Genomic DNA, 21,198 nt, shown 5'->3' with positions numbered 1-21,198 from the left:
TCCTAAGATCCCTCCTAACTCTGAGCACATTTAGGAGTGTCGAAAAGGAATCCTATCAGTCAAGAGTTGCAAGAAGGGGGCTGCATTGAGGCGACAATACAATCTGTCAATATTATGGGGGGGGGGGGGGGGCAGGCCTGGGAAATTCACCAGGAGAACTCTTGTGGGGGGGAGACTTGAAATGAAACAGTTCAAATGGGATTTAAAATATATATTGGATATTTTTAAATATGCATGTCTTATTCTATCTAAATAATCACAAGCTTCAAGCTGAAAAATAATTATACTGAGACTGATCTGTGTTAAATTAACATCAATGGATCTGCAATTGACAATCAACAACTTCCTCTGAAATTCATCGTGCCCCATCTCGTTCTATCCGACCCCCAGTTCCAGTGTGCCCGTGGTACTGCGCTTTAACCAGAGTTACTGTAAGTGTGTGTTTCTAACAGCACAGCAACACATTTTTTTTTTCAAAGTATTTAACCATAAAAATAAGATCCCTCCCTTAAACCCTTCAAAAAAATTATCCCAAAACACATGATTAGCTTGCTAGCTTTAGCAATAGGTCTGCCTAGCCATGTGGAAGAGCGCTGTCATGCGCAATAAGTGCACTGACAGTGTGTGGGAAGGTGGGTAGACAGACAGGTAGGGAGCCCAATCCCAGGACCGTCTGATCCTCTAGTAGTCCATCACAAATCTGTATTTGTGCCAGAATTCCTGCCAAAATGTCTCTTCTCACGTACTTTGTGCACTTGCACTGTCCCTTATGATAATTAAATCAAAGCTACAACCTACAACCATGCATCATTATATAATATGATATAATTACACTTCTGTATATTGAGAGACATTTTTGTCTGTTCCTAGCTGCGGTACATCACATTTATGTTCTATGTGGTGTAAAACTAAAAGTATAGTATAAAAATTGGAAACCCTCCGGAATGTCACATGATAATTTGTACCTTGCGCACACATGCTTGCTTAGAGAACACATTTACATTATACAAACATTTGATCAATTAATAAATACTACATAATATTTCTGCAAAGAAACCTTTTTTTTGGTTGCTGCATTTTTCTTCTTCTTCCAAAACAAATCAAATGATAAAAATAAACTCTAAAAATGAATTTAATGACAAGCTATTAAATTATAATAAATGTGATGGGACAAGGTATGAATAGAATGAGACCCCCCATTGTGTTAACAGAAGAACATAGAATTGACTATACAATACAAAGCCAATTAGCTTTTAAACGGTCTACGCTTTGAGAATCTCTTAATAATTCAGTAAAAAAGTTGGAGTCAAATGTGCCCAAACGTTAAAAAGATCCTCACATTTTCCTGGGGAAGTTCCGGCAGAAAACAACGCTTTACAATTCAATGAAAATGTAAACTTGGTAGATCCACAATCTTGGTTCTAGGATCTAGTGGGATATGGATTTTATATTTTCTAATTGGTGTGTTGGAAGTATGCAATCATATCACCAAGGCGTGTCTTTGAGAAATGAAATACAGCTTCTTTTATACCGATAGATTATTATTAGTAGTATTATTTTGGAAGAAATATAATACAGTATTGGTATGATGCAATATTAAATTATCCTCAAAGACTGAGGTCCAACCTGGACATGAAGGAGGGATTATAATGAGATCCACTGAGAATTAGAAAAAACAATAAAATGAGCAAACCGTCAAACATAGACTGCTGTAAAAGCGCTCAAGTGCTCGATAACAGCAGCAACCCTCCCATATTCCTAGAACGGTTCAATTATCACCGTGTAAGATATTCTCTGTGCACTGAGGCAAAGAAAAAGGACCAAAGAACAATATTGTAATTGCACTCAAACATTGATTTCAGATGGATATTCATTACAACATTACATATCTTATACTTGGGGGGCATGTACAGTTGTCAAAATATAGATATTTATATTTCTCAATTACTTTCCTGCTCTTCATTTTAATTATCTGCAGTAATACCGTTGTTTTATATGTCATCTATGTACATGAAAGCCTTCACAAACCCATGTATATTTTTGTTGCTGCTTTGCTGATGAACGCCCTGTTTGGAAGCATAACCGTTTATCCCAAACTTCTTGTGGATCTTCTGTCAGAAACCCAAACTATATCCCAACCTGCCTGCCGGTTACAGAGCTTTTTAACATACGTTTATGGTGCTAGCGAATTCACACTTTTGTCAGCGATGGCTTTTGATAGGTATGTATCAATATGCAGACCTCTCCAATACCACTCCCTTGTCAGGATACAAACTGTCAAATTAATTTTGGTTTTGGCCTTTTGTTTGCCTATTTGTAAAATGGGAATTGCCATTATTTTGTCAATTAATATAGGACTATGCAAGTTTGTGTTGATGAGAATTATTTGTGATAACTATTCGCTTGTCAAAGCGGGGTGTGGGGACTCGACCATAAGCAATGCATATGGGCTTTTTGCAATGGTACTTTCAATACTTCCACATCTAATATTTATTGTGTTTTCTTACATAAGAATATTGATCATTTGTCTGAGGAGCTCCACAGACTTCAGGAGAGGAGCTCTTAACACCTGTCTCCCCCACCTTGTTATATTTCTGAACTTCACCATAATCGTTTTGTTTGAAGTCATTCAAAATCGAATTCCTTCTGGCATACCACATATTATTCGTCTTATAGTATCTCTCCTGTATGTTGTGATTCCTCCTCTCTTCAATCCTCTCATGTATGGATTTAAAATGCAAGAGATATATCAACATATTGTAACACTATTCAAGCTGAAATAACATTATTTGTCAGACAATGAGCTACTCTAGACAGAGGAATACTATTACTTCACTTGAATCTGAAACCAAAAAGATATACTGCTCCTAGATGTCCAAGTGCATGAATTATCTCATTCTAACCACATGTTGATTTGGAATTTGATAGAAATGCCATAGCCATCCATCAGCTGTTAGTGAGGGAAACGGTTTGTGAGAATATCTGTTGTGTTTGACAGTGCAACTTTTTCTGTATGTGACTATTCCAATTTTAAGCCACTCAAATGGCAGGAGAAGTTTTTCTCTTTTCTTTTTTCTCTTTACCCTCTCAAATCTTACCTACAGCACCTTGAAGCATTTTCATTCATTATGTGACTTATCTAATATGTCATTACAATTATAGTAATACACATTTAAATATATGGCATACATTTTAAAAAACATTTGCTTTGTGTGCATTTTTTTATTATGCTTTATTATCTAAAATAATGTTAAATAAATACAGTTTTTCGTAAAAACTGTTGTGTCTTTTGTCGCCTCAGGTTAGATTTACTGCAGACATTTAGAAAACCCAAATTTTGTTTTATATAGATTGTTCACTATTGGCTAGACATGAGACCACAACAGTGAATAATTCCTCCCGGTGTACTTCACTTACTTCCAAGACAGAATCTCCAGAAAAATGTATCGGTAATAATTAGATTTGAAGAAACTCTTTTAGGATCCTGAATCAGATAATATGTGTTAACAAACTGCCAAATGTTTCTTTATACATTCCTATATGACATAACCAGTCCTTTTTGCCATCTCAGACAGATGGGGCATTTGCTGTATGGAGGGACAGAGGACTTGCGACCCTTGGAAATTTATCTAGACAGAGTTTGCATAATTTAGCTAGCTCAAAACAAAAGTGAACTTCTCTAACTCCAACATGTTTCGTTATCTCTAAATTAGGCATTATGTGAAAGACGTTTTGAAACCATGGCAGAAAGTTGCCTATTTTATGAGCTCTTGCAGCTTCATCTGGACTCAAAACACCTGATATCTCATTTTGTCTGATGACATTTGAAATGACGGTTTGACCAGAATCAAAACCTGCTTAATTAATGTCAGGTACAAACTGATTCAATTCAAAGTGGTCAATAGATTACTACCACTATTCTAAGACCAAACTCCACAAAATGTATCCATCCGTTTCTCCTGTCATTTTGTGACAGATGCAAAGGTCTAGGCCTAAATCTTTTCAGAAAATGCAATAGCGATTGAATTTAAAAGCTATTTAACTATATTGTATTGTTAAAATAAAAACACAAAAATGGTTTAAAAATTTTGATATACGGCTGATATGGTTGTACAATTGTAATGTCTCCCACTACTACCTTTAGTGATAGGTTAACTTTGGTGCAATTCCTAGGAGTAATTCTGAGAGGCTTGATAGCTATGGGCTCGTGGTCACATGTGCCCAACAGTTAAAGGTTTTTAAAAAATCCTCACATTTCCATGGGGAAGCTGCAGTAAAAAATATGTTTTTGGACATTTCAAGGTCACTTGTGAAATCATGAGGTTTGTGGATCTAACTGCAAATGGATTTTATATTTTTTACAACCATCATGTTTTTTGTGTATGCTCTACACAGAATGAAATATGAGCTCATCATCACATAACAAATGCAAATCATTGAGCGAATATATAAAAATACTGCTTCTTGTTGGCTAATAGCTTATTATTTCTATTATTTTGGACGTTTTAAATAAAACTGATATCAAAGCATAAACAAGTACACATGTAGTATACGAGTATACATGATGCAATAATAAATTATACTCGAAGATTGAGGTCCATCTTCTTTAGGGAAAACCTGACATGAAGGAGGGATTATAATGAGATCCACTGAGAATTAGAATAAAAAATAAAATGAGCAAACCACCTAACAATCAAAGAGTGCTGTAAAAGCTCTCAAGGGCTTGATAACAGAAGCAACCTGTACCCATATTTGTAGAACAGTTCCATATATATTTTTTAGATATCCTCTGTGCACTGAGGCAAAAAAAAAACAGAAGGACAATACCTAAATTGCACTCAAACATTGATTCCAGATGGATTACAACAATACATATCTTATACTTGGAGGGCATGTACAGCTTTCAAAATATAGATATTTATATTTCTCAATGACTCTCCTGCTCTTCATTCTAATTATCTGCAGTAATACCGTTGTTTTATACGTCATCTATGTACATGAAAGCCTTCACAAACCCATGTATATTTTTGTTGCTGCTCTGCTGATGAACGCCCTATTTGGAAGCATAACAGTCTATCCCAAACTTCTTGTGGATCTTCTGTCAGCAACCCAAACTATATCCCAACCTGCCTGCCGGTTACAGAGCTTTTTAATTTACGTGTATGCTGCTTGCGAATTCACACTGTTGGCAGCGATGGCTTTTGATAGGTATGTATCAATATGCAGACCTCTCCAATACCACTCCCTTGTCAGGACACAAACTGTCAAATTCATTTTGTTTTTGGCCTTTTGTTTACCTTGTTGTAAAATTGGAATTGCTGTTATTTTGTCAACTCATATAGGACTTTGCAAGTTTGTGTTGATGAGAATTACTTGTGATAACTATTCGCTTGTCAAAGTGGGGTGTGGGGACTCAACCATAAGCAATGCATATGGGCTTTCTGTAATGGTACTTGCTATAGTGCCACATCTAATATTTATTGTGTTTTCTTACACAAGAATATTGTTCATTTGTCTGAGGAGCTCCAGGGATTTCAGGAGAGGAGCTCTTAACACCTGTCTCCCCCACCTGGTTATATTTCTGAACTTTACCATAATTGCTATGTTTGAAATCATTCAAAATCGTATCCCTTCTGGCATACCACACATTGTTCGTCTTATAGTATCTCTCCTGTATGTTGTGATTCCTCCTCTCTTCAATCCTCTCATGTATGGATTTAAAATGCAAGCGATATCTCAACGTGTTGTAGCACTATTCAAGCTGAAATAACAGTATTTGACAGACAATAAGCTACTAGACAGAGGACTACTATAACGGGAGTGGATTTTTTTGGGTTGTTTTATTTTGAAAGTCTTACTCTCTTTTGCTCTTTTCTTTGCGCTCTCTTAAATCAAATCTTACCTACAGTACCTTGAAGAATTGTAATTTATAATGCAACTAATCTAATATATGGTCCTTATTACAGGTCAGATATGGTAATATTCATTCAAATATACATAGTATATATTTAATAAGACAATGTGCTTTGTGTGCATTCAATTTTGCTTTAATTATGCTATTTAACTGTCACTCAACATAATAACTGCATACTGTTTCAAGTGTATGAAAATACAAGTGTATTAAAATACAAAGTTAGATTTGTTTAATCAATACTGATGTTGTAAACTCTGTTGTGTATTTGTGACTGTCATTTATAGACTAATAGTTGTTAAAATGAACAGTCATCTCTGTCCTCCTACAAAGCGATTTGACAGGTCTGCCTAATAAACAAATGTCTCACAACATCTGATCTGCAATAGCCAATCTACAACCTTCTCAGAAATTCTCCTCACCCATTCTTGTTTCCTCCAACTGTCTGTTGGTCTGCCTGTAGAAGGGTGCTCTAGCAAGAATAAAGAGTGTTTCTATCTGCACAGCAACATATATATATTTTTTAAACGTATTTCTCATTATTTTTCAGTTAACACTTTTCTTTTCCAATGTTAAAGATATATACAATTAGTATTGCCAAGGGTTAACCAACATTCTGACAAGTTTAGCTATTTCTACCCTGCCTATGGTCAATTTTTAATTGCTTCTCAGAAATTAGCTATAAACTAGAAATACGTTTGCATTCAAAGAGATGATGATTGTGCAATATTGGTGTTCTGTGAATAATATTCTATTTAAGTAAAATATGAATTTAGGGGAACGCCTGTTTGCTGTAGGGATTGGTAAATAATCGTGCTAAATTCATCTCTTTCTCCAGTAGCCTACACCAAAACTGTATTTGACAAACAAAGAATAAAATTAACTATCTGCGCTAAAATTCCTACAGAACTGTGCATATCACACACTTAATTCACTTGCACCATCCCCTCCCATACTGAGACCAAGCCGAGACCATACATCCTAACATGTCATGATAGTAACACACGTCTGGATATTGTCTGAACTTTCTTCCTGTTACTACTGCGTCACGTCACATTCAGGGTCTATGGCGAGACATTCATTTTTTTGGTTCTCCACCTTGTGAAGCTCTTTATATAGGCCTTTACCTTTTCAGAAAAGCAATAGCTATTGAATTTAAAAGCTATATACCTATATTTTCATGTTAGAAATACTGCAATAATGTCTTCAAACTTTTGATTGACGGCTGATATGGTTGTATAATAGTAACTTCTTCCACTCCTAAAAGCCGGGTCCTACTCTTGGCTAACAGTAGGTCAAGGTAACGCACTCCCAGGTCCTACTTTGAGCTGTGAGTACCTTTAGTGATAGGGTAACTTCAACTTTCGTTCATGGATCTAACTGCATATGGATTTGACATTTTTTACAACCAACATGTGTTTTGTGTACGCTCTACACAGAATAAAATATGAGCTCATCACAACAAATGCATATAATTGAGGGAATAAATTGGCCAATAGCTTGTTATTTCTACTATTTTGGAAGTTTTAAATAAAACTGATATCAAAGCATAAAGTACACATGTGCAATAATAAGTCAAAATATAGATATTTATATTTCTCAATGACTCTCCTGCTCTTCATTCTAATTATCTGCAGTAATACCGTTGTTTTATACGTCATCTATGTCCATGAAAGCCTTCACAAACCCATGTATATTTTTGTTGCTGCTTTGCTGATGAACGCCCTGTTTGGAAGCATAACCGTCTATCCCAAACTTATTGTGGATCTTCTGTCAGCAACCCAAACTATATCTCGCCCTGCCTGCCGGTTACAGAGCTTTTTAGTATACGTGTATGCTGGTTGTGAATTCACACTCTTGTCAGCGATGGCTTTTGATAGGTATGTATCAATATGTAGACCTCTCCAATACCACTCCCTTGTCAGGACACAAACTGTCAAATTAATTTTGTTTTTGGCTTTTTGTTTACCTTGTTGTAAAATTGGAATTGCTATTATTTTGTCAACTAATATAGGACTATGCAAGTTTGTGTTGATGAGAATTACTTGTGATAACTATTCGCTTGTCAAAGTGGGGTGTGGGGACTCAACCATAAGCAATGCATATGGGCTTTTTGCAATGGTACTTTCAATACTTCCACATCTAATATTTATTGTGTTTTCTTACACAAGAATATTGTTCATTTGTCTGAGGAGCTCCAGGGACTTTAGGAGAGGAGCTCTTAACACATGTCTCCCCCACCTGGTTATATTTCTGAACTTCACCATTATCATTATGTTTGAAGTCATTCAAAATCGAATTCCTTCTGGCATACCGCATATTGTTCGTCTTATAGTATCTCTCCTGTATGTTGTGATACCTCCTCTCTTCAATCCTCTCATGTATGGATTTAAAATGCAAGAGATATCTCAACATATTGTAGCACTATTCAAGCTGAAATAAATGTTTGTCAGACAATGAGCTACTCTAGACAGAGGAATACTATTACTTCACTTGAATCTGAAACCAAAAAGATATACTGCTGCTAGATATCCAAGTGCATGACTTATCTCACATTCTGACCACATGTTGATTTGGAATTTGATAGAAATGCCATAGCCAACCATCAGCTGTTAGTGAGGGAAACGGTTTGTGAGAATATCTGTTGTGTTTGACAGTGCACATTTTTCTGTACAAGACCATTCCAATTTTAAGCCACTCAAATGGCAGGAGAAGTCTTGCTCTCTTTTTCTCTTTACCCTCTCAAATCTTACCTACAGTACCTTGAAGCATTTTCATTCATTATGTGACTTATCTAATATGTCATTACAGTTATGGTAATACACATTTAAATATATGGCATACATTTTAAAACCCTTGCCTTGTGTGCATTTGATTTTTTTATTATGCTTTATTATGTCAAATAAATACAGTTTTTCGTAAACATTTGTTATGTGTCGTTTGTCACCTAGATTCAGATTCATTGCCGACATTTAGAAAACTCAAATTTTGTATATAGATTTAGGTTTACTATTGGCTAGACATGAGACCACAACAGTGAGTAGTTCCTCCCTGTGTACTTCACTTTCTCCTAAGACAGAATCCCCAAAATGTATCGGTAATAATTACATTTGAAGAAACTCCCATAGGATCCTGAATCAGATGAGATGTGTTAACAAACTGCCAAATGTTTCTTTATACACTCCTATATGTCATAACCACCAACTCAGACAGATGGGGCATTTGCTATATGGAGGGACAGGGGACCTGCGACCCTTGGAAATGTATATAGACAAAGAGTTTGCATAATTTAGTCAGCTGAAAACAAAAGTGAACATCTCCACTTCCAACATCTTTCATTATCTCCAAATTATTATTATGTGTAAGAAATATGACAGAGAGTTGCCTATTTAATGAGCTCTTGCAGTTTTATCTGGACTCGAGACACCTGATATCTAATTTTGTCTGATGACATTTGGAATGACGGTTTGACCAGAATCAAAACTTGCTCAATTAATGTCAGGTAAAAATTTATTCAATTCAAAGTGGTATGAAAATGATTCTAACATATTGGAAATTCCCTATACCCCCATGTTTTAAGAAATGGCTCACTGAAATGATCATAATCATACAGATGGAGAGAATACGCTTCTATAAATCTAAAGCACCCAATAGATTTCTGAACATACCCATTTATTGACTACCTCAAAAGGTAAATAATTATTAATTATAGTCTGTAGGGAGCCTGTATGCTTTATCTGTATTATTGTAATACCTGATATTCTAATACATTTTAGAAAATTGCTGTTTTTCGATAATACACACACACACACACGCGCACAAACGTCCAGATGTGAAAAACAATTAGCCTATATATAAATAGTCTACTTTTTATATATGTATATTTATATATTCATATATTTAATATTTAAGAGTATGCTTGCTGGCGAAAAACAATATTCAGTAGTCATTGTACCACCTGTCAGCATCATATCCAACACAATCAATGCAATATCATAGATTTTAATTTGTTCAATTAAGTGAAATTTGAAAGATTGATTAGTCAATTTGGAGAAAACAGCCAGAGTAAGATAGATTCTGAAATTATCCAGCTGTCAGGATGTAAAGAGAATTTCAACAAATACGATAAAAAATTCCTTTAAAATAAATGTCCTAACCTAGTTTTAATATAGATAATACGTTCTTTAAAAATACAATAATGAACATGTTAACTTGTATTTTCAGATACGTCAGACTCTTTGCAATGCACACACCCCCTTATCGAGTCTCTCACCTGACACAGAAGAGCATGTTGTCTTGTGTGTTGCAGAGGAAGGCAGTGCTCAGGGCCTCTGTGAGCGGGTCTGTCCGGAACACCACTAAGGGCATCATCTGCACCAGAGGACTATGGGTGCGAGAGGCATGGAGGTGGACTACAATAGCAGCCAGACCCAGTAAATGGGAAGTGGTCAGTGATGCCCCCTTAGGACAGATAGGGGTAAAGAAAAAAAGAAGATATATATTATATGGGAAACAATACTAGAACAGGGAAATGTTGAGCATTGAAAATCGGATGCTAAGAATGAAGAGCTAGAGCTACATGTTACCTGGTTATGAAACAGGTCCCAGAGTCTGTGCATCAAGACAGAGACTAGCTCTGTGTGACCAAGCAGGACATTGACATACTGGGCTGCCCACTGACTTTGTCTGGAGAAGTGCACAGGAGACATGGTGAACTATGCTACAAGTATGTTATTTAAAAAAAAAAACATAACAAGTTCAACATATGTGTCCATCAGCACAAAATAGACAATGTAGTCCCCCAGATATCACTTTTTGGATAGAAGTTGTATGGCAACTTGCATTGTCAACTAGATTTGTATTTGTAATTCCTTGTTCCTTGTTTCAAATGTCTAATACAATTTACCCCATGGTTGTAATTATAGAGATCAAGGATATTATATTATAGAGATTATCGATGTCAGAGAGTGTCAGATTTATTGATCACTGAAATGCATGAAGAGGATAATTATACTATTATTGCTGCATGTATAGCCTGAGGCCCCTGTGGTGTAGGCTCCTACCTATTGGGTGGACTAGATGCATCTAAAAGACACTGGCAGAAGGTTCTCAGGATACTGTCCACCACCTGGGGATCACATTGGAAACATCATGTGAGATGGGAACTAACACCCACAACCAGACAAAATTACATCACTGGTTGTCATCAAGCCTGCACTGGCTTGCACCAACTGAGAACTGGAGGAATCGTGAGCTAAGCCGTGTGCATACATTGACATGCAGCTTGCACGTCAGAGGCACATCTATGTGAAGCTTGATGACCCGCGGTTCCTCCTTGTCGCTGGCCCGGTCTGGGAAGATAACGCCCAGGGTGTGAGAGATCCTGGCCAGCTGTGCAGAGAACTCTGTAGTGGGTGTGACCACCAGAGAAAGAAGGTAGGTGAGTTTACATTTGGTACATTTTAAGCAGATGATTTTATCCAAAGTGAGATTTAGAAGAGTTGAGTCATACAATCAAAATTGTAGTACTTGTCACATTTCAAGACCAACTTTCTAAAAGAAAGTGCAGAACATTGATAACACTTACAATTAGAAGGTTGGTTTAAAAAAGGTGTATAGCTACATAATGTGATTCCTTTTGTGTGGCTTTTTTGTGTCGTGACTGAGTCTTCCATACGTCTTGGTCAGGGTGAGCTTGTGCATGTGCATGTGCATGTGCGTGTGCGTGCGTATGTGTGTGTGTGTGTGCGTTCCATCTCATCTTACCTCCATCTTCACCCACGGTGACCAGCCTCCTTAACGCTTTCAGCTGAACATTTAACCCCTCCAGAGGATCACTATCACCGTCATATTTCTCTATACATGATGTCCCTTTCTCTGGGGACACACAACACATTCAACTCAGAGTCCCCTTACACACAAATATGTGTTAGAATAGAAAACAACAATCTGCAGAGGGGTATGGTTTCCTTCCACAAGCATGTGTGCGCGCATACACACACACACACACACACACACACACACAGTAAAGGTTAGTCCAATGCGGTACTTGCAATGTAACCAATTGGCTAACAATACCATATTAAGGATAATTACAAAGTCTAACAAGCAAGACAAAGATACATATATAGAGTTCACCATTGCCACTTCATATGAATAAGCTTTGTGTTGTTCTTGTTGTAGTCATGTGTAATATTGGACGATGTAGGCTATATAGTAGTAGTATTAGTACCGGTACTAGTACTGGTACTAATACTAGTACTGGTACTAGTAGTAGTACTAGTAGTACAGACAACATACAGGAGATAAGATAAGATACCCACTGTTCTGCTGTCTCTGCCTCTGACATGCCTCAACATAAGAAGAGTACTGGCCGGCAGGAATCTTTTCAGTTCTGAAGAAAACACAAACATTATTTAAGCAATGTTCAACATTCATTGTTGTACAACGAAGCTGTCCGAAGGATTCTGTGTGTGCCGTCTGTGTAGACAGTATGACTTAGATTTTCAATTGACCAAAATCAAATTGTATTTTTTATATCATTCATCCTGATGTTGGCATGTTTGACATTTTGTTACTCACTTTTTTAGGGCATCAATGAAACTCATCTTAAGGTCAGCCTTCAAAGGAAGCTGCAAACAGTCATATACACAGAGTTAACATTTGGAAGACTCCAGCTGGACAGTAAGTATCTCGAAAAACCAAAATCCTATGCTAGAGGACTTTCCCTAGATTTTTCATCCGCATTCAATACCATACAGCCGGACTTGCTTCTCACTAAAATGGTTCAGTTACACATTTACCCTTTTGTTATTCAGTTTTATCATACGTTTCTCACTGACAGGACTCAGCATGTAAAGGTTAATAAGACACTGTCCTCCCCCATCAAGACCAGAGTTGGGGCACCCCAGGGATGCATTAGATAGGGTTGAAATATTCAGATGATTCTACCTTAATATCGCTGATGATTTTTTTTTTTGACTGACAGTGATGACCCGAGACAGTACCAGTGTAGTGTTGACCGGCTAGTGGATTGGTGTGACAAAAAAAAAGGAAATCATTTTTGGTCTTGCTCCTGGTGGTACAACACCGCCTGTGGCTATCCATGGTATTGATATTGAACAAGTTCCATCTTACAAATATCTGGGGGTGATGATAGATGCAACCTTATCATGGTCCTCTCATATTGACTATATTTGTAAGAGGGTACAGCAGTGTATCTATTCCCTACGCAGACTTAGATCGTTTGGTGCTAGCAGTCCGATTTTGTCTCTCTTTTATACGTCTGTTGTTCAAACTGTGATGTTGTACTGTAGCACGGCCTGGTTTAACAGCCTATCTATAGCCTATAAAAACAAACTTTATAGCCAAATTAAGATCTGCGCTAAAATTACTGGTAGGCCTGTTGAGACCGTGTTACACTCCTTTAAAGATGCCCAGACCAAGAGCATGCTTAGACTGGCGAAAAGTATCTCCTCTGACCCCTTACATGTTTGAAATGGAGAATATGAACTGATGCCCTCCATGAGGCGGTTTAGAGTCCCCAAATTTAAGAAAAACAGACTGAAGAACTCTTTTGTACATCAGTCTGTCCTGCTGCTAAATCAGTATTGATAATTCAGAGGGTATGTTTTTTTTTTGTTTTTGTTCTTTACTTTCTGTTCTTGTGACTAGTCCTATATTGTATGTCTCGTTGTGTATCTTGAACGGAGACGCCATGGAGGCAAAACAAATTTCAGTGTAAGCTGACAATAAAGTTGTATTGTATCGTACAGTTCCAAACTCTTCAAACTAAAACTGAAATGCAACTGTCTGATTAATGAACTCAAATGTATTTTGGCATTTCATGTTTTACTATTTTGTTTCCAAATCCCATATGTGAATTGAGGTACTGTGAAACATGCATGCAAATCTGATATTCCATGCAGTCGGGGCAGACTAAACGTGTGTCTCACCACACGTGGTGTCATCAGGGCTGGGAGAAACCGGTTGAGGAAATATGGCCTCCGGAAAATACTGTTCACAGAGATTGGAAAGAGGCAGTCATCCATCTTTAACTCAGTCATTTTACTTCTCCCATTGTGGTGTACGGGTTGTGTCAAAGTGTAAATAAGTGGCCATAATATTTTATTTGTTGTTCTACACTTAGATTTAGTGAATACAGTGATATTAAAAGAAAAAACTGTTATGAAGCAGGTAGGGTCATAATCTTGCATTGTAATTCGGACAGAAACTGTATTGTTGTCGTGACATTAAAATACCTGGCCTCCATGACCGTGGCAGAGATTCTTCCTGTGGTCGTGAACAGAGACAATGCCTTCTCCACATCCTGTAAGGCTTGACACTGGTGCTAAGGAAATAGTAATCCACATACACACATACAACAGCATACACTCATCAAAGACCCAGTATCAACCAAGTTGTATTGTTTAGACAAAAAGTGCATTATTTGAGCCCAACCACTGAGTCACTGTCACCTTCCCCGGTTCTCCAGTGGCCCCAGAAACATCTTCGTACATACTCATGTCCTCCACTGACACCTACAGAAGGAATGCTATTAGGAATCTGGCCTAGGTATTTAGCTATTTGTCTAGATATCTAGATAATTTACAACCTCACCTTGAGGTCGGCCAGCCTGGTCTTAGCAAGGGAGACGTACTCCTGCAGTAGACTGCGGTGCTTCACTGCTGTGTAGGGGGGGTGCAGCATGTGAACCTAAGATAGGAAGGATCAGGAGAAAATGTGTTCTTCAGAAATGTAAATAACTAACTATGATTGACATAAGTTCCGGAAAATTGAATGAATGAACGCAATAAAGTATTCAACAAAAAAACAAAAAGATAGGAAGGATAGGAACATGTGCAACAGCTGAGGGCTGAGAAGATGATTAGGATGATGGAAATTGTGGTGGCTGGGATCAGATCAATTGTACTGTGTACCTACACACAGTTAACCTCTAGGATCTTGTTGGTTATAGCTATAGTGGTGTAGGGTTACCTTGAGGTACTGTGGGGGGTCAAAGGGCACCAGGTCGGACAGGAACTTCAGCAGGAACACCAACGATTTTTTGCTGCTCCCATGGTAACTGCTATGTCCACCAAAAGACAGCTAATATAAAGTAGAAAGGAATTATACATTAAGTGTGATATGTGATTATAAAGTAATTTCAAACGATAAGTATAAAGTTCAGAAAGGTTTTAAAATACAATTTCTGGGGAAAAGTAAATTCAAGTTAAATTTACTGGCGTCATTGATTTTGTTTGTGATCAGGGGTATATTGTTAAATTATGTTATGGAAAATTAGATCATGAAGGGCCGAAACACAATCCAAATAAAATGTGATGTTCACATGTGGCTCTTGGTCTAAACCAGTGCAGATTAAGCTGCTCAGTGAGAGGACAGTGGTTGTCTGGGACTTGGGTCAGGGGAGGACTAACCTTAAACCATTCGCTGTAGGAGGGGAAGAAGCTGGGGCCCTCCAGGGCCCCCTGGCGAGCCAGCAAGAAGGCTGTAATCATGTTCTCTAGATCATAGCCTTCAAATGCTGAAGTCAGCAACTGGCCCAGCATGTCTGGAAGAGGCAGAGAGAGAGGGTTGTATATCCTTCAGTCCTTCAGGTCAATCCAAAGCATTGGATTTTACTAAATGTATTTCCTGTGTAACTAAGCAGTCAACTACATTCAATGATACAGATCATGATATTATGTAGGGACCTTTGAGGCAGGGCTGGGCATCAGGGTTGAAGACCAGCAGTGTGGATAAGAAGCTGAGGACATTCTGCCAGTTCACTTCGTGAGTCTCCAACACCTGCTGCAGCTGATGGAGCAAGTCCTCCACACTGAAGACTATGGCCAGCTGTATAAGGCAAGACACACACACACACACACACACACACACCAAGGCTTGCTGATTAATACATTTAATTAAAAAATGCAACATGATGCAAACGTTTATTCACTAAAGTGTGGATTTAGTGGTGGGTTAATTGCAGTTCAGACTGCAAAAGTATATTTTTGAGGATTTATTTCTACATCCATGAAGCACCTAAAGATGACCCTTTCTGTAGTGTAGACATTCACTTATATGCATTCCATATTCAAGTGTAAATCCCAGTGTTTGCGCCTGGCACATTTATTTTCCAACAGAAAAAAGCAGTGGCCTGAGAGAGAAAAGAGAATCCTGGACAGCCTTTACCCGTAACTCAGGCTTTCACAGGGGGCTGTGGAATTCAGAGGCGGAGTACGAGAGACACTCGTTTTCCCAAAGCAGGTTGCCAAAGGGTACATGCTCTCATGCAACGTTGTAGACATGCACACCTCCATCGCCGTACGGCTCGGTCAACATGCAATATGAAAAGATGTTTCACCTTACGAAACAGGACAGTCAGCAACCTGCTGGTTTTAGCAAAGCTCCAGTCGTTCTGCATAGCGATGGCATCTGACACTGTGGGAGGAGGCAAAAGGAGACATTTCAAGACATGGCGTGCCTTGAATGGGGTAAAGAAGTGTTGGCTTAGGGGGCCGGATGGAGTGTTTCAGCGGGACAGGTCGCTGGTGGGCCACCTTTAAGGCGAGGTTTGTAGGTGAGTGTCTGTGTGAGGCTGTGCATGAAGAAGCGGCGCAGGGCTTCTGGCGACGCTGACGTGCCACACAGAGATGCATCCAGCAGCTGGATCCTGTGCAGGAGGGACATGTACAGGGAGACTTACTTTTTGAAAATAGAGACCAGAAGAGACCATCATTACCATTATGATACGGAGTGTTATGCTCCATGGTCAGTCTATCATGTAGCAGCTTTTTCTCACAGTGGTTCTACTGAGTAGGACCGATGCACTTTGTCTCCATAGTAAGCCTGAGTACTCACCAATTCTCTACTGCTGCCTCACCGCATGGCTGGGCATGCAACCTATCCAAGCTGTCTAGGAGCCCAGAGAGAAAGTGATATCCATTATGCTGTCCATTATGCTCAGACAGTTTAATGTTCCATGGTTAGGGGAATTCAAATAGGCGTCCACTTGTGTACATACTTTTTTAGAAAAAATAAAGGTAGTTGAAGAATCTATCATGACTAGCATAGCTGGGAGGGAAACAAGACTCACAATAGAGCATGTCGTCCAGTATAGAGCAGCAGGTGACTGAGGTCCTCCTGCTAGGTCCCAATGGGCCCTGGTTCTCCTCAAAGCCTGTCCCCACCAGGACCCCCACTACTGCTGCAATACACACACAGTCAACCATTCCATAACAATATACGTATGTTATATATGTAATAACAATAGCCTTGATAGGCGTTTTGAAGACACATATTGTTGTAGGTTTCACATATCACTATCAAGTTCAGGTAGACGTAGGTGTCGATTCAGAAATGATTACAAAATGTTTGATCATTTTGTCCTGACAGTCTAGCATTTAAGCTCAGACACTGGGTAAAATGTAAAAAAATGTATGCGAATAAATAAATGCAAATGATCGCACTTTAGCTTTCACACATTTCTCAGTAACAACAACCTATAAACAAACCCTACTCCTGCTGTTGTTGAATGTAGTCCAAACAGGCTATGTTCAAAATAATTAAATTAAAAATTAAAAATACACATAGCACATAAAATGTCATGGTCATGCTGAAGACACCAATAATTTTTTTATGAAACTTGCTTGTGCATATATCTATTAAATGATGTCATGTCAAATCAGAAACAGATTGAAGACTTTTGAGTGCTCATAAGAGAGTAAATGTTTTGGTTCATAATGATGAAAAACTACAGAAGATGCCACCCAAACTGCCTTTTCCTCAGCCAGACGAGGCATATGACATCTCTTACAGGAAAGAACTGCCTGCTGAATGTCTCTCTCCTCTTCCACCTCCTGCTCCTCCTCCTGTTGGGCCTGCAGTAATGTCCTACTACAGAGAGCCTTCAACCCAGCCACCATCCACACCCTCGCTTCTTCATCGCTGCAGAGACGAGACAGATGGACAGAGATGTGGTTCTGCTGGTTTGGGGAAGGTAGACTCTACAAACTAAATATGTTATATGATAAAACCAATTTTACAGGTTACAGTTTCTGATGATTTAAATCATGATTTAATTACACAGCCTTTAACAAAAGGGATCTGTGGTACTGGGCTGCTACACAAAAAGAATTGGTGTTGTATTTAACTGAAGCTTAAGTGAATCTCAGAGGATTTAACTATTTTGCAAAGTAACTTTCTTTATGCTTGATGAAAAAGGAACCAAACTCCTTTGTTTAAGCAACCTCACACAACACCAACTGCATATCATAAAAAGCATATTGCAAATCACCCTTGTCACCGTGACATGACGGATAAGCCGCAAGGGAAACAGAAGGAACGCTTATCTTTTTGTACCAGTATGTGGTTTTTTGAGTAACATAAGAAGATTAAAGATCACTTTACCTCTCTAAAATGTATTTGATGCTCAGGATGTCCTGAGCGTAAAGGTGGTGTGCGACCTCTAGCTTGTACTGTGTCTAGAGGAGACAAAATAATTAAATTAAAATAGTTCAATTATAAATAAATACTTTTTTGAGACAAAAAACTTGAATGAATGTGAATGTGAACCTGTTCATACTCTTATGCACAACAATTTGCACATATTCAAACCATAAACATTACAAGCATACCCACAATTTCACATACATAAGAACATACTGACGCTCATTAACACACCTGATGCTTTGTGTACTCCTGCCAAAAGAGCTTGGGGCAGAAGGCTCCGAGAGATAGCAGCTCTCTGGTTGCGAGCAGCAGTGAACACAGCTGAACCTGGAGGGATCACGTTCACACATAGAAGAACCACATGTTTACTTTGGAACTACCGAAATGCAATGGCCCTCTTCACGTTTCACGGACATCTTCAAAATATAGAATCTTACTCAAGACATGTTTTGCATAGTATCCACAATACAAGCCAATCATTCCAATACTTACTCGCTGACAAGAGGTGAGCAGTACTCTCTTGACCCCATTGCCCTCTTTAGTTTCATAATCATCATCTTCCTCATCTTCATTACAAGTCATTCTCAGTCTCTCCAGGATAGTCCTGACCGAGAGAGCGATCAATGACACGCCTAGCTTGTCCGCCTGCCGCTTCAACACAGGCACTAGGGATGAAATATAAATACAAAGAATTCATAAATAAATACAATCCTGGCATGCACATTGTTACACGTAAACACAAACAGACTGAGCATGCAGAGATGAAAAGAGAAAAAAAGCAAATTCAGATCGACCCCAAGCCCACAAAAGACACAAAAACACAGAAAACCAATTAGGACGTGATTCATCATTTCCGAGAAATGCTGCCAGAGCATTCAGGGATAGGGCAGAAGGAGATGTCATTACTGGCATTAGGAGGGAAGCACTGTTTCTCCTGCTATGTCTCCTGCTCTATCTCCTGCTCCTGCTATGAAAAAACGTTGTTTATGAAGGGAAATGGCAAAAACTCACCTAGAAGTGATCCAGCAAGAGCTGAGGAAAGAACCTCTGAGACAGTCTGTTCCGGCTGTGCATTTTCCACACACGTCTCTGCGGAAGGCCGTGGAATCTTCATGGAAGAAAATGAATATAAGCACCCAGTGGCATTTCATTTCAGTAGTTGGTATTGAATGAATAGGGAGATAGGACCAATTGAAATAATTGATTGTTGAACAATATTTTTAAAACACATGACTAAAGGCCTATGTATTCCAAAGGACAAACATAATTACTACTACAAGAAGTACGTGCAAATGCCAATGCAACCATTTCACTTCACATACATTTTATACCAAACTTAAGTACTATTCTCACAACGGCTTAGTCAACTAACCACGACTTCCGAGAGCAGGCCTGAGATGTTCTGGTGTCGGTACAACAGTTGGATGGCTGCCTCTTGGAGCTCCTTGGTATCCTCCGCCTTTGGCCTCTTTGTCACACGACCAGCTGTGAATTTAATGTTGATATCAGTTGACATCACCGGCAATATTCACAATATAATGATGTTTCTTCTCTGCAGATACATATAATGGCAGTTAACAGTAATATTAGTGTGACATATAGTTTGATATTATTGCAAAATATATAGCATGTGAAAGTGTCAGCCTGGACATCTTACATTGGAATTAGGTCCAGTTTCATATCTAATATAAATAAACTATCAGGTAGGCTACTAAGAAATATATCAATAATGTTAAGAATATTTTTGGATAGAGTGCTAGTAATATAGTTAGAATAGTAACAATGTTTTATATAGGAACAGCGTATTATTTTGTAATGTCACAAATGTATCTATTGTGCATCCACTTACTAACTCGATCGTATTCAAACTTAATCTCCTTAAATGATGCGAGATTACAGCTGTCATACTATTGTGCGGTAAGGGCTAGTTCATCTCTACGTCACATCGCAACGACCCCCGCCATTTTGAAAGCAAACGAACAAATGTTGGTAGTAAGGGTTTCTTCTTCATTGTATTAGTACTAAATCGTAAAATGATTTGTCATTATGTGGAGACATTGGCGTGTTCGAAACTGCCGTTTCTCATGCGAGAAAGTTTTCATTAGCCTAGGTTACGGTAAATTCAGGTTGCCTTAGGATTTTACGTGAAGGTACAACTCTGATGGCAGAGAAACAACAGAAAACTAGATGAAGTATGACGTCGACGCGACTCCGAAGGCGTGTTGATGATGACGGTGGTGTTTGAACGAGTTGAAATTAGAAGTGTTCGTGTTGACACTCAACACTCAGTAATGATAATGAATTACGTTTTATGAGGAGAGGAAACAAACCCTTTGACTCACCAAGGAGGCTTTCGAGAGTCCTTTTTTGAGAAACGGAGCTTAGGTTTAGTGACATTATATTGTTATTGTGACAAGTCAACTTAAATACTACTAGCCATTTGTAGTAGCCGTGTTTAGCTATCTATATGCTTTTTATCCTTAGTTTAAAAATATTTCGTTCTGCACTGCCATGTTATGACATTTACGTCCATGTGTCTTCGCGCTCTACTGGCTCATTGGATGACACCGAAGCCAATCAAGATTATCCGGCTGGAGGGACAAGAGCTAACCCTGAGTTTCTTTCAACCTATTTCATAGTCTGGTTTCAACCAAGTTTTGTAGTTTGTGTGTGGTGTTTTTTTAGTACCACAGCAGACAGCAGACCAAAAAAAAACGCGGTGTGTGTGTGTGCGTGTGTGTGTGTGTGTGTGTGTGTGTGTGTGTGTGTGTGTGTGTGTGTGTGTGTGTGTGTGTGTGTGTGTGTGTGTGTGTGTGTGTGTGTGTGCGTTGATA

The 21,198-nt window shown here is 38.5% G+C and overlaps 2 protein-coding genes across 4 annotated transcripts in view; one reads left to right on the top strand and one right to left on the bottom strand.

Moving 5' to 3' along the window:
• fanca (FA complementation group A) overlaps positions 1–20,849 on the bottom strand; it is a 56,540-nt gene extending 35,691 nt beyond the window's left edge. Inside the window, exons 1-25 of the mRNA XM_084477547.1 lie at positions 20,707–20,849; positions 19,737–19,849; positions 19,376–19,472; positions 18,857–19,029; positions 18,596–18,691; positions 18,323–18,396; positions 17,730–17,860; positions 17,010–17,120; positions 16,775–16,829; positions 16,474–16,586; positions 16,278–16,354; positions 15,625–15,766; positions 15,349–15,482; positions 14,909–15,019; positions 14,531–14,626; positions 14,389–14,451; positions 14,173–14,261; positions 13,867–13,927; positions 12,494–12,543; positions 12,235–12,305; positions 11,678–11,788; positions 11,183–11,316; positions 10,975–11,039; positions 10,498–10,597; positions 10,185–10,372 (exon numbers count right to left, since the gene is read on the bottom strand). Coding sequence (XP_084333673.1) covers positions 10,185–10,372; positions 10,498–10,597; positions 10,975–11,039; positions 11,183–11,316; positions 11,678–11,788; positions 12,235–12,305; positions 12,494–12,543; positions 13,867–13,927; positions 14,173–14,261; positions 14,389–14,451; positions 14,531–14,626; positions 14,909–15,019; positions 15,349–15,482; positions 15,625–15,766; positions 16,278–16,354; positions 16,474–16,586; positions 16,775–16,829; positions 17,010–17,120; positions 17,730–17,860; positions 18,323–18,396; positions 18,596–18,691; positions 18,857–19,029; positions 19,376–19,472; positions 19,737–19,849; positions 20,707–20,761 — 2,510 coding nt within the window. The 5' untranslated portion in view covers positions 20,762–20,849. The remainder of the gene's footprint in view (positions 1–10,184; positions 10,373–10,497; positions 10,598–10,974; positions 11,040–11,182; positions 11,317–11,677; positions 11,789–12,234; positions 12,306–12,493; positions 12,544–13,866; positions 13,928–14,172; positions 14,262–14,388; positions 14,452–14,530; positions 14,627–14,908; positions 15,020–15,348; positions 15,483–15,624; positions 15,767–16,277; positions 16,355–16,473; positions 16,587–16,774; positions 16,830–17,009; positions 17,121–17,729; positions 17,861–18,322; positions 18,397–18,595; positions 18,692–18,856; positions 19,030–19,375; positions 19,473–19,736; positions 19,850–20,706) is intronic.
• On the top strand, positions 1,863–8,353 carry LOC311357563 (olfactory receptor 52E4-like; the record flags this gene model as incomplete). 3 transcript variants are annotated; one of them, XM_084477545.1, is made up of 2 exons in its annotated part: positions 1,863–1,927; positions 7,498–8,353. In XM_084477545.1, the coding sequence occupies 2 exons, from the start codon at positions 1,863–1,865 to the stop codon at positions 8,351–8,353; spliced, it is 921 nt and encodes a 306-aa protein (XP_084333671.1). The 3 variants fall into 3 exon arrangements, with proteins under 3 accessions (XP_084333671.1, XP_084333670.1, XP_084333672.1); XM_084477544.1 differs by having other exon boundaries at positions 1,863–1,977; positions 7,539–8,353; XM_084477546.1 differs by lacking the exon at positions 1,863–1,927 and adding an exon at positions 4,856–4,914.
• Positions 20,850–21,198: the final 349 nt, after the last annotated feature.

Source organism: Micromesistius poutassou (assembly GCF_964030765.1).
Source record: "Micromesistius poutassou genome assembly, chromosome: 13".
Taxonomy (NCBI): domain Eukaryota; kingdom Metazoa; phylum Chordata; class Actinopteri; order Gadiformes; family Gadidae; genus Micromesistius; species Micromesistius poutassou.
Note: the sequence above shows the minus strand (reverse complement) of the source record. Positions and strands in the feature narration are given on the sequence as shown.